Source organism: Pterocles gutturalis, unplaced genomic scaffold, assembly GCF_000699245.1.
Source record: "Pterocles gutturalis isolate BGI_N339 unplaced genomic scaffold, ASM69924v1 scaffold14044, whole genome shotgun sequence".
NCBI classification, from domain to species: Eukaryota; Metazoa; Chordata; class Aves; order Pterocliformes; family Pteroclidae; genus Pterocles; species Pterocles gutturalis.
In genome coordinates this window covers 1-12,280 of record NW_010135912.1, presented here as the reverse complement: position 1 = coordinate 12,280, position 12,280 = coordinate 1, and the positions used below count along the sequence as shown (strand labels likewise).

The window sequence follows — 12,280 nt, the reverse complement described above, 5'->3', positions numbered from 1 at the left end:
AATACAAAAAAAAATTTAGGAAATAATTATAATTTCACCTTTCACTCCAGAAAACTATTTAGAGGTATAATTGTAACTAAGTGAATAGACTGAGTATGGCACATACATCGTAAGCACCAGCCTTGATCTGCTGGTAAAGCCTGTGCTGGTCTTCATCCCAGAAAGGAGGATATCCCACCAGGAGGATATACAGAATGACACCTGCAGAAAATTCACAGGAGCATTAAGTGATTTCAAGAAAAAAACCACCAGGAATTCATTTCACATCTGACAACCATGTAAAACAAATGGCTCAACAGTATTACCCCAGCTACTGAAAAGCACTGCCTATTCATACTGCAGAAAATAGTGAATGTAGGGTTCATGAGATAACCTCCTATGCAGCATGCGGGCAAGAATGAGTATCTGGCACATCATCAGATCAGGAATACTGAATATGTCTAGCTAGCTGGAGAAATAATTTCTACTTTTTAAATGATCATGGATGTTCTAGGAAAACGTATTTTTTTACCTCTGGTTTTATCTTGGCTTGTACTGGTGTCTGTAAGCTTGTGTTTTAACTAATCTCATGCAAAAAAATAAACCTGGGCAACTCCATTTATCTGTATAAATATATGGTCAACAGGAAATTTAAAAGTCCATCTGCTAATTTAACAGAGATGATTCACTATGACTAAAGTGTTTTCATGAATACAACCAAATCAGCGTGGGTACAAGTAAAATCAGGAAACCACCATTGGTCTCAGGTAGGTAGCTGTCACTTGCCAATAGCATAAACTACACTGTTTCAGGAACTGGATGACGAAGCAATTGCTCTGTACTCCAGTTCACAAAACATTTAGTTTCACAGTTTAAAACTGCAGTTCTGTTATATCGGTCAGATTAGATTTTAAGCTGCTGTGAACCAAAACTAAGGTCCAGCTCAAAGTTAGGCATCATGCGCCTGCAGCTGCTTTTTAATACATTGTGAAAGTGTGCTGTGCAGACATGGCCAAGAATGCCATAGTAACACACCTTCACTAATAACAACAACAACAATAATAACATGAAGCTGGTAAAATAACAAATCTCCAATGATCTCTTCTAAAAATTAATACTGAATTTTACTAAATGCATATTATCTGATGCAGAATATAATGTATTCTGGATATCATCTCTCTCCCTCAAAATACTTTATGATGGACTAAACATCATTTTTCAGAATAATTTCTTACCACATGCCCACATATCCACAGGCTTTCCATAAGGATCTTTTCGTAACACTTCTGGAGAAAGGTATCCTGGAGTACCAGCAAAGCCTGTCAAAAGGCAAGGCAAGCATTCTCAAAAGCTGTACATGCTCCATAAAAATCAAGTGATTCCCATCTCAGCCCGTAAGACACAGGACATTACTTCCCAAGCCATCGATCACTAACGACTTCATTTTGAAGTTTGCTTTTTACGGTGAATCATCTAGAAGTAACAATAATGGGAAGGCTCATGCAGACTTGACACATTCCTTCCTGCCATCATGTCCAGTAGGCTCAGAGGACAGCAAAAAACCAGCTCATTACCCATCAACGCTAGCACTCCAGATTCAACAGTGGTGTCAAGGATCTGGCGACAGAGCAACAGTGGAAGGTTTCCAGAAAGATTACAAGACAGCTGATGAAATTTCATTCATGACTGTAAGGTATAGCGAGACAGCCAGTAGTGAGGTGCAAATACATTTGGCTCTGGGTCAAGGTCAAAAAAGTTAGCAGACTAGAGGGAGTGTGGGAAACATTATCTGGGTGATCCCCTTGGAGATACTAACTGAAAGCCAGAAAATGCACAACATGAATGCCAAAGACTGTAAACTGTGGGGTTTTTAAATCATTAGCCTAATTTAGTCTATTTTAAAATAGCCACAAACTATAAAAATTAAGACTGTAAACATGACTTGCATGGGATTTCTGGGAGTCCATCAGCTGTTAGCTGTGAAGACTGTTACCACACACAGAGTATTTCTGCTGACATTTATGGGAACTAATTAACAAAACAGAGGGGCAGCTAAGCTACAGTACCTTAACTATAAGGAGCATTTAAAGACCCCTATTGAGTCTTATGGGAGGTCAAATTTCTGAGTAAACAGCACATTGAGCTAGATTTAATAAAAGCTCACACATTGTGAGATCTCTCATTTGGGGAAAAAAAAAAAAGTAAAAGCACTGTTCAAAATTCTTTGCACAGAAGTGGAAACTCAATTCTGCAGTGCCAGATGGTGGCAAATTAAATGTTCAGAGATGTTCAGGATCAGCTTTCACAAGAGCACAACTGGCTGTTCCTTCATATGAAGACCATCAACTCAGGACTCAGCTTTCTTACAGCCTTTGCTCTTCGTATTTTGCACAGCTACTTCCAATATGATCTTTCCACTGCAAAACTCACTTCCTTGAAGTCATTCTACTTCTGGAAATCTCCTTACAGAAGTTCACAAAAAGCATCTCTGAAGTAATCTAGCCTTTAAAATTCATATGTTCATTCTTTATTCATTACCAGCAGTGCTACTTTCTCGTAAGAGGAATGCAAAATGTAGGTATAAATGTAGACTTTTCTTAGGACACTGTAGTTGATAAAAAATAACCAATAACATCCTGTGCCATTTCAGCTAGTATGTCTGTTCTTTCAAGCATCTTTTTCTAAAACAAATGCTACAGAATTCTTGAAAGGTGAAAATTTGGCAGCTTTCATGAAGGACCACATGTCATTTCTGAAATACCACACTGGATTCCACAAAACTTATAAGAGACAGTGATAACGTATTAAGTGTACAGCTACAGAAAAAGGAAGCCTTTGCTCTGCAGCTGGCAATCATTTTAGGGTGAGAGGAGGAAATGAAGGAACACATTCTGTATATTTTACTGAGAATATATAGCTAAAATATTTTAATGAAAAATAAGCTTGTTTTTTGCAGTCTCCTGATATGAGAGCCATGAATTGTTGAAGAGTACTATCATACAGGAAACATATCTTAAGCTGCTTTGAGAAGCTGAAAAATAGATGTTCTAAGTAGTTTTAAATAGAATGATGTTTTATATCTTTTCTCGGCTGTAGTGGTCTACATGAATATTTTATTCATTTTAAAGAGGAAGGAAAGTTGTCTTGACTTTCAAACTTACCATAGCTCCATAAACATTACTATGCATCACTTGAAAATAAACTTTAAAGCAAAAATAAATAGCGTACTTAGCTAACTTTATCTCTTGATGAGGATACAGAATGGGTCTACACAGGAACCACTGGTATGGTTTTAGTACATACTCTGAAGTTGTTTAAAGCAGCAAGCATAGTCACAAAAGCAAAAATGTACTGAAACTGTTAACTTATTTATCAGGTAATTCTATAACCGGTCAGAGGGATCGCCATATAAATATAAGCGTGCACGTTTTAGAATACTATTGCTAATAGTAGTAATTACTTTAGCTAAAACAACTCACAAAGCTGGAAACTGCGACTGTACAGTGTCTAGAAAAGACTGCATCAGCTTGTACTCCTATCATCATATGATTTAAATAAGTATCCAGAGGCCCAAGACAAATGCCTTGCTTTGCTGAGTTCAGTGGTGCATGGGTACACAAGATGACATGTTACTCAGCCTAAATAGCTTACAGTCTCAAAACCCTCTTATGCAAAGATTACATATATACTTAACTTCATAAATGGTGAGCATGTCTCTTGAGTCAAACCTGGATTGAAGGTTAACTGTAATCCCCCAACATAAATTAACGCAGAGAGATGTATCTTAAGCACGCAGCAGAAGAGATCTGTGCTAAGATCTGCCCTGTGCTTTCATCAGCCCCCTGATAGACTTATGGCCTCTCAGAACCACCCATGCAAAGATGGCAAAATAAAACAGCAGAATAAACCATGGCAGTTTAAACAGTGCAAATTGTACATTTTCACTAACATACCTCCCTTTGACTCAAGAATAAAAATTCAAACGAGCTGTCTGGTCAGAAGATACAGAAAAAGGTGGCAGCCAGGGGCTAAAGCAAGCAGCTGAGAGTAAGCATAAGGCAGGCGCCTTCTCTTCCTGCACAGCTGGATCCAGAAGACTAACTGTACACAACCTAAATTTAATGCAACTAGCAAACTACTTCAGTGGAGCTACTCAAATGACTTCAGTGGTGCATATTTTAGTCCTAGCTGCAGGGCTGGATTTAATTTAAGATGAGATGCAACTAGGACTAAATCTAGCTACCAGGGAGTTAACTGCAGCCCTTCCACTGACTTCAGCAAGGGGCAGTGAGTCACCTGCCCTGGTGAGTCAGTGGAGCCTGCCTGACACTTTCCCAGTACACCAAACACCTGCTAGCAGGGTGGCGTGTTTCAGCTAAACCCCCTTAACACTTTCTACAAACAGGCAAGCAACTGGTTTGTTTTACAAACATGCAAACCAGGAAAGTATCCTGTTGTACCCAAACACACAGAGCTCTAGCCAGTTTCCTGATGAAGTATAGCCATGGTTTAAGCAGAAAAGCGACCATCACATCAGAGAACTACAAAAAAATAAAAAAGAAAAAAAAAAGAAAAAAGAAAAATAAAACCATACTGATGTAGAGCTATAATTAGAGTCAGAGCATGTCATGAGTCACTAAGTGCTGAAGAATCCAGTGGAAAGCAGAAAAATCTTCAGGAAGAAAGAAGTTCAAAACATTGAGTGCATCAGAGTGCAGGTTCTTTCTCCCTTGTTAAAGCACTAATAAGGAGATGGAGGAAAGCACTCAGACCATTACTGAAAGGTTTTGCAGAGGAAGTTCCAGAAAAGGTACAGAACCCACTAGTCTTATCAAATATCATAAATTTTTTAAAAAAGAGAGACATTAGACTTACTTTCTCCTATGTTGCTGCCAACTTACCTCTCCCTTACATATATATTTTAAAGATATTCTGTTCACTCTCCTTTCTACCAGGTTCAGCATGGCAGCCTTCATTATGTTATGAGTCTAAACCAAGCACTTCACAAGAACCAAATGACCAAAAAATAAAGTGCAAGATCTACAGGCAATTGCAACCTCACGTGCATCATCTGTATCCATACAGATGTATCATCTAGAGAAAATATCCCTGAAGTCAAGTTCATTCAGATGATTTTTTTATTGAGATGCTTCCTGTTTACCTGACGTTTTTGTCATTATAATAACAAATCACTTGTGTTTTGTCTTATTTCTGTTCCACTTCTTTTGTACTGGTCTATTTGTTAATGTGCAAGAGCAATCTCCTCTGTCTTTTGTGGATTACTGAAATCCATTTATATAAAGACCAGGATTTAAAACAACAGGCTAGCTTAGAAAGCTACCAACATATGTCCAACGGTACTGCCTGTGCATCCACCTGCCGTTATATCCTAGATTTCAAACACTCAATCTCTCAACCACTGCCTGCACAAAATCCTTTGTGCTTTTATTCTAAACTTTGACAGCAACCTCATAATGACTTTGTTCTATTTTAAACTGCGCTTTCTAGATGCTGTAAGGGAGAAGAGGTATCCGCTATAGATATATTTTTATGTATTTTTTTCCTCCTGGGATTTACAGTTACTTTTGTCCTGTGCCTCACATCTACTCAAAGAGGGTGGTAGGAAGGATAAACACATCCTATTATTTTAAAATTACCATTATTAAGACTTTTTTCACCATTTTCTTTTGGAAATCTGTTAACTGTAACAAACAGTCTGCAATTAGCATTTTTAAAAATAACAACAACAAAAAGGACTAGTTTAGTGGAATTGGAGAGAAGTGTATAATATTTAACTCACTATCCCCCATCCTTTTCTCATAACCTGAAGCAGAGCATTGCAGAGGACACTTGGATACATTCCAGGTATCAATTCTGTAGATCTGGTTTACACCATCATGTAATAGCTTCAGGAGGGCAGACACCCTCCCCTTTCCAACACCTCATGAGTGGGTCTGAAGCACAGAATATGCTCTGTCCTGGTGGTCACACACACACATGGGGTTTGCTTCCACATTCCAATACATTTTTGTCACCTTCCCCATCAAGCAAGCATACTCTTGATTCCTTCCAGATGAAGATAATATTTCCAAAATCACTGAAGTGGCTGAGAAACTCCAGTCCCAACTTCAGAAGGTGTTTGTAAGCTGTGGATTGACAACCCTTTCCAGACTGCTGTGCAAGGTTTCAGATGCTTTTAACCACCCTTCACCTTCCTGGGTTTATGTTCTCCATGATCTACTCCTTGAGTTGCTTATATATTAACAATTGTACATTTTTAATAAACGAGCTTATTTTGACCTCAGTAGGTCAAAGAACAGTTTTATGAACAGTTTTACCTGCAGGTGTGAAGGAGCAGTCATCTCTAGGACAGCAATGTAAACACCTGGGACAGATAACTTGCACTGCCACGGCAAGACCTGGATGTGGATGATTGTCTACAGTCTCAGATACTCAAACCCCTGTGTCTCTTTTCATGCAAGTCACTTTCCAACGTTCTTCAGAAAAAAATTATCAGTACTTCCAGTTGACACACAATTGTCCAAAGTCTTTTGAGGACTGCACAGGTACACTCAGCGGTATTAACCTACAGTCTTACTCCTCAGTCACCCGAGTACCTGGCTGGAAACCACCCATCGCCCTCCCAGGCTCTACACTCATCTTTGCTTCCTGTAGATACACAGGGAAAGCCGGAGAGAAAGGGCTTGTGTGCACCTATGTCTCAGTCAAACTCACAGGTTAACAAAAGCTAGGACAAGCCAGGAATCAGGAAACCTAAGTTTCAGGGTCAAGAAATGTCAATGACACTTAGACTACATGCAACAGGAGCATGTGTAAAGCTGTACTTACCAGAAGCATGAATTTAAAGACCTTCTCCCTCCGTCCCACCCCATACCAGTACTGCTATACTGGCAAAACCCCCAATATGAACACAGTTGTGCTAAAAGAATAAATTTTTGCCCATTTATTTTATGATGTCTGGTAAGGTGATTTAGCTTTGCTAGTGAAGAGGAAGTTACAAGGCAGAGCCTCTTCTTGTCTAAGAGAGCTCTGCGATCTGGAAATGCAGCCACAGCTCACTTTTGAAGTACTGGGGGATTTTTGGTTGGTTTGTTGTTTTGTTTGTTTGTTTATTTTTTTAAACAAATAAGCTCTGCTTCATTTGGTGAGAATTACACATAACATTCTTCACAGAAAAAAAGGTCTAAAGTGTAGTCAGCTGTAGAGAGTGAACTATGAACAACATACCACTTAAAGCTTCCTATCAAGCAGTCACATAGCTGCCTGTTTTACACTAGGGTGAGAGCTGGGTGTTTGGGAGGCTTAACAGCAACTCTGAATAAATGGTGAGAGAAATAAAAAAAATATTTACTTACCAAACCAAGCCTGTTGTTCTCCTTGGACTTCTATAGCCAATCCAAAGTCCGCCAGTTTTACTGCCGCTCCCTTGGATTTGCTAGCTAAAAGTAAGTTCTCAGGCTTTATTTAGAGAGAGAAAAAAAATTGAGATGAAAAGATAAGTAAATATATTTTAGACAGGTTTTCATTTTTTTTTTAATTTAAGGTAGTCTGGAAAAGAACAAATACTTGGAGTGAAAAAGAAAAAAAACCATGCGTTTTCTCCATGAAACTGCAAAAACTGCACTTTCCATCCCTACTTGGAAAGAACCACCAGGCCCCTAAACAGCCTTCAGAATCCCATGACAGCAAGACCAAGGGCAGCGTGCAGATCCACTAGAGCAGGGGTTTGGCCAGAACGGTCACATGGAACTGTGACACCTGTTTGTGTGACAGGACAATTCAGAGACTCCTCAGAGTTCCCTACTGGAAAAATGCTGCAGAAAACCCATAAAAGACCCCCAAATTCTTTGATTACTAGTATAACCTAGGAAGTTTGCAGGATTAGTCATCTGTAACTGTTAAACAAATATATTTTGCATGATGGCTTAACAATAACAGCCATACTACTATATTCGTATTTAGAGGGCAGGTGTATTTACATTACAAATCCTTCATCAAAACCAGCATGCCCTCGTTTGTGCTTGCAGAGAACCTATAAGAAATAACAATGTAAGTCTGCAAAACTTCCCACTTTACTTTTTTCAGGGTATGTGGGTCACATCTGAAATCAAATGCTACAGTACACTCAGTTAAAAACAGAGGATTTAAATGCTAACAATGGTGTTCATTTTACTGTTCATAATGTATCCATTAATTTCATTTAGCAAATGTGAACTGCCCAACAATAACTTTATTCTATGAACCTTAACTTTTTTTTTTTTTTACAAAATACTGGAGAATTAAACAGATTACTTCAGAGAAGCATGACCTCTATAGTATTTTCTTGCCATTTATTTCATTTTTATCTCCATTATTTACATCTACATAATAACAAAACCTCAGTTTCAAGGCTATTGCTGTGACTCTTCCAGAAGCAATTTTTGTAATCTATCACACAAGAATTTGATATATCTAGTCTAGCACTGGGGAGCCAATCCTGCAAACTCTTAAATGCATGTTTCATTTTAAGCCCAGCAGCAATCATATAGGTTTCCAAGGGACTATGTATGTGATTACAGTTAATCCCATGCAGGTACCAAGCTTGGAAACAATTAAGATAATAAACTTCTTTCAGCAAAGGCCATCTTTAACACATCTGTCAAGTATCCAACAAAATATGCTTCAGCCTAACACCTCAACCACCGTGTTATTTCTATTAATTAACAACACAACTTGCCCTGAGAAACTCTTCAGTCTAAAGGTGTTTTTTTTCCACCTCTCAGAAACTGTAAATGAACATTTTTTTCAGCCAATTACAAACACCGTTCTCTCACTCATCCTTTTGTTGCTATGTCATAGAAAAGACAGTATTAAAAACCTTTCATCAATAGTTATTTATCTTATATTTCCACATTTAAAAAAAATTAGATTAAGGTCTCTCAAAATAAAATACAACTTTTATATTCACTTAAATTATCAGTAACCACTGCAACTACATTATCTCAAACACTGAATAGCTAAGGATTGTTCTCCAGGTTCATCAACACTGATTTAAGCGATGTCACATGACTTGTCATTTAACTACACTAATTTCAACATATAATCACACAGTTCTTGAAGGTTTCCTATCAGAGTGAGAGAAGTTTACAGTAATTACTTCCTGGAATGTACTTTTCGTATAAACCTCTTATAAAGCAATGGATGATCCTGTTTGGTTGCGACCCTCAGCAATCCCAAAGCAGGGAAACACCTCACCCTCCTGGCTGAAACACAAGCACCGATCTACTAAGTGCATATGACTTTAAAACACAATTCTATTCAAAATCGTAGTTTTGTGTCTTCTGCTGCTGTTTATTTTTGGTTGTGGTCCCCCCATGGGATTTTTTTAAATTCCATTATGTGTCTTTACTCTGCCAATCAAGGTGCTCTGCAGAAACACCGCTATCATGGGCCAATATGTTTCAACAGAAGCTGAAGCCAATTTCCTGATGGACTCCTATGCCAAAGGCAACAGCCTTTTGGGCAATGCTGTGTGGGACTATGCGGGGAAACAACATGCAGCTGTCACTTCAGGATGACGAGAAGCATACTAGATAATTATCATGCATGAACGTAGCATCACTCAGTTACTTGGAAAACATTAACAGCCAGCTCGGGCCGCTCAGGACTCCTACTTTGGATTCAATAGTGTCACCTTGTGTTACCGTAGACTGGCTGCAGTGAAGCATGTAGAATGGCAGTGTTAGCTACTAAAATTACTTAAAAATAAATCAACATGATGTATGCCTTATTTTTCCAAAGGTCCTTAATTCTTAGAGATCAAGTACTTATGCTTCTGTGTATTCTTCCTTGAATATAACTAGAGCACCGGCTTTTTTCCTTTTTTTTTTTTTTGTTTTTATTTAACTTCAGTGGGAAATGCAAGAGGGTCATAATAACAGACTTTCACAGAAGCAGCCATGCTGCTGACTGCCAAGAACTGAAATTCCTACATGAAAGTGCATTTCCACCATCTCTTAAAGACAGAGTGCCACTAAAGGGTTAGCTTTTCCTAGATCTAGGATCCACCACCGTCCTGACTTATACCAAGGATTACAAACAGAGCAGCAACAAGCACTTCTGCAAGTCGTAAGAGGCTGCAAAAGCTCCTCTCCGTTTGCTACTAAATTATCTAGAAGGGAAGTTAAACAAAATGAGTGTCCAAAATCTCCTCCTCACCCCTAAACATGCCATTAAATTGTGGTCTGAGTTATGGGGATGGAAAAAAAAAAAATCCACTGAGTTTTGCAGTTTAAAGATCCATGCCAGGCTATAACCGTCTTCTACATGTCTTGTAGTTCTGGTCTTGGGCCTCGACATCTTCTTTTCAGTACAGAGTTCTGCTGGGATTTCACCAGGCTTTCATTTCACTTTTTTTTTTTTTCTTTTGCCACAAAGCAGTAACTGAAGAAGGGTGGTTTTCTATTTCCTGAAGTTTTCACTTACAGAAACAACACTGGGCACTACAGCTTGGCAGAAACATTTTTTTTCTCACACTGTTTTTCCAGTTCATCTTGGATTTGCCAGAGTAACAAATCCACACATGGTTTGGAGCAGGAAACAGCTGTTTTTAATGCAATTCCAAAGAAAAAGTTATTTTGTGTGAATGTATGAAAAGTACTAGAAAGCATTCCTTATTCTGTCAGCTTGCATGGTTACAATCCTTTTCTTTTTTTTTTTTTTTTAATGTTTTTCATGCTAGAAGCATGGTACTTCATGTATGGTGAAGACAGAAATCACTGGAGCAGCTGGGCAAATTTGACATCCTTTGATTTAAACTTGTTCCATGTTATCCGGCTGCCATGCAAGATTTATAAACCGGATAGAGACTTGTCAGTCTCATGTTGTACAGCCGTGAGATGGGAAAATCCAGAAGTGCAGCATGGGTAGAGAATTCTGTGTCTGTGTCTTTGAAATCCATCAAGCTCTCTGAGTTTTCAGAGCATCACCCTTTATGCTCGTATAGGACAACAACAGAAACTTTATAAATTCAGCCAAGAACAGTTGTTTATTTGGGAGTGAGGGATGGCAAGGAAGATTATGGCCTTCTGATTCCAACATTATTACTAATGATAACCACTACAAAACTCCTATCCTGGGTGGAAATTCCTGCTCCCCGTAACTCACTCAGAAAGGAAAATAAAAGACAGAGAAGCTGTGCCAGAAGGAATTAGCGTGTTTCACTGCCTTAGCCAACATACCATTTTTTTTCTCTGCCTTTGTAAAGAATCTGGTATTTCAGACAGTGCACTTCCATTTGATTTCAAAATAAACAATCTTCTTTTACTTGACGATCTTGAAGCCCAAGTGCCCAAATTAAGTCCTCTCTCTTATCCACACTTTACTGTGGCTGGTTTACTACCAGCCTTAGCAGACAGACTTGTCTCTCTGAGCTTCCCAGTAAAACAAAATGAACTTCACGTGTTTCTTGCAATGCCAACACGCTTTAAACATCAGGAGTATTTCTGCAGCAGTCGTCTCTGGTCATTTGGATATGTACACGGTTAAGAAAGAGGTAACACTCTTCTCAACAGAGGAGGTTTCTTTCTGAAGCTTCTATCCAAAGCTACTGTTTGTCTGGAAGGAACTTGAATCCTCAGGTGATCATGGTGAGAACACTGTAGAAATTCCCCCTTCCTAAAGATGTCTGTAGCCCAGCCATCTGGAGTAGAGAGAGATCTTTGTGCCAGCAGTCACATAGCAGCTGGCCTTTCGTCACTAAAATGTGTGACGTGCAAACGCTAGTGTGCTTCTCAGAAGCACTCCAAGTTATGCTGATGGGAAACTTAACGTTCCCCTGAGTTCACCCTGCCCCAACAGCTCTGGAAGATCGTGTATTTAGCGAATACACCTAATGCTTGAAAAGCAGCTACTGTTCTCCCTGGTACTGACAACAGGTGCCAGCATCCACAGCCCAGATCTCGACAGCCAGGCATTGGCAAGCCTTTAGCAGATTTTCTCCAGTGAATGCTAGCGGTTCGTTCTTGTGCATGGGTGAAGCAAAGATTTAAAAAAAAACAACAACAAAAAAAACCCATTTACACTTCCACTGATCAGGGCTCTGTGTCGCTAGGGTTTGCTTCTCCCGCCGCCGGGGCGGGGGCGGGCGGAGGCTCCGGCTGGGGAGGGCTGGTCGGGGCAGCAGCACTCACCTTGAGGTCGCGATGGACCACGCCCATCTGATGGCAGTGTAGCACAGCCTCCAGGATCTGCTGAATGCAATGACTGCATGCAAACACCAGGGGCGCGTGTTAGTTCCAAG

At 39.3% G+C, this 12,280-nt stretch overlaps 1 protein-coding gene across 1 annotated transcript in view; it reads right to left on the bottom strand.

The window, feature by feature from the left end:
- CAMK2D (calcium/calmodulin-dependent protein kinase II delta) overlaps positions 1 to 12,239 on the bottom strand; it is a gene marked incomplete at its 5' end in the record, with an annotated part of 48,858 nt that extends 36,619 nt beyond the window's left edge. Inside the window, 4 exons of the mRNA XM_010082089.1 lie at positions 107 to 201; positions 1,215 to 1,298; positions 7,356 to 7,458; positions 12,171 to 12,239. Coding sequence (XP_010080391.1) covers positions 107 to 201; positions 1,215 to 1,298; positions 7,356 to 7,458; positions 12,171 to 12,239 — 351 coding nt within the window. The remainder of the gene's footprint in view (positions 1 to 106; positions 202 to 1,214; positions 1,299 to 7,355; positions 7,459 to 12,170) is intronic.
- Positions 12,240 to 12,280: the final 41 nt, after the last annotated feature.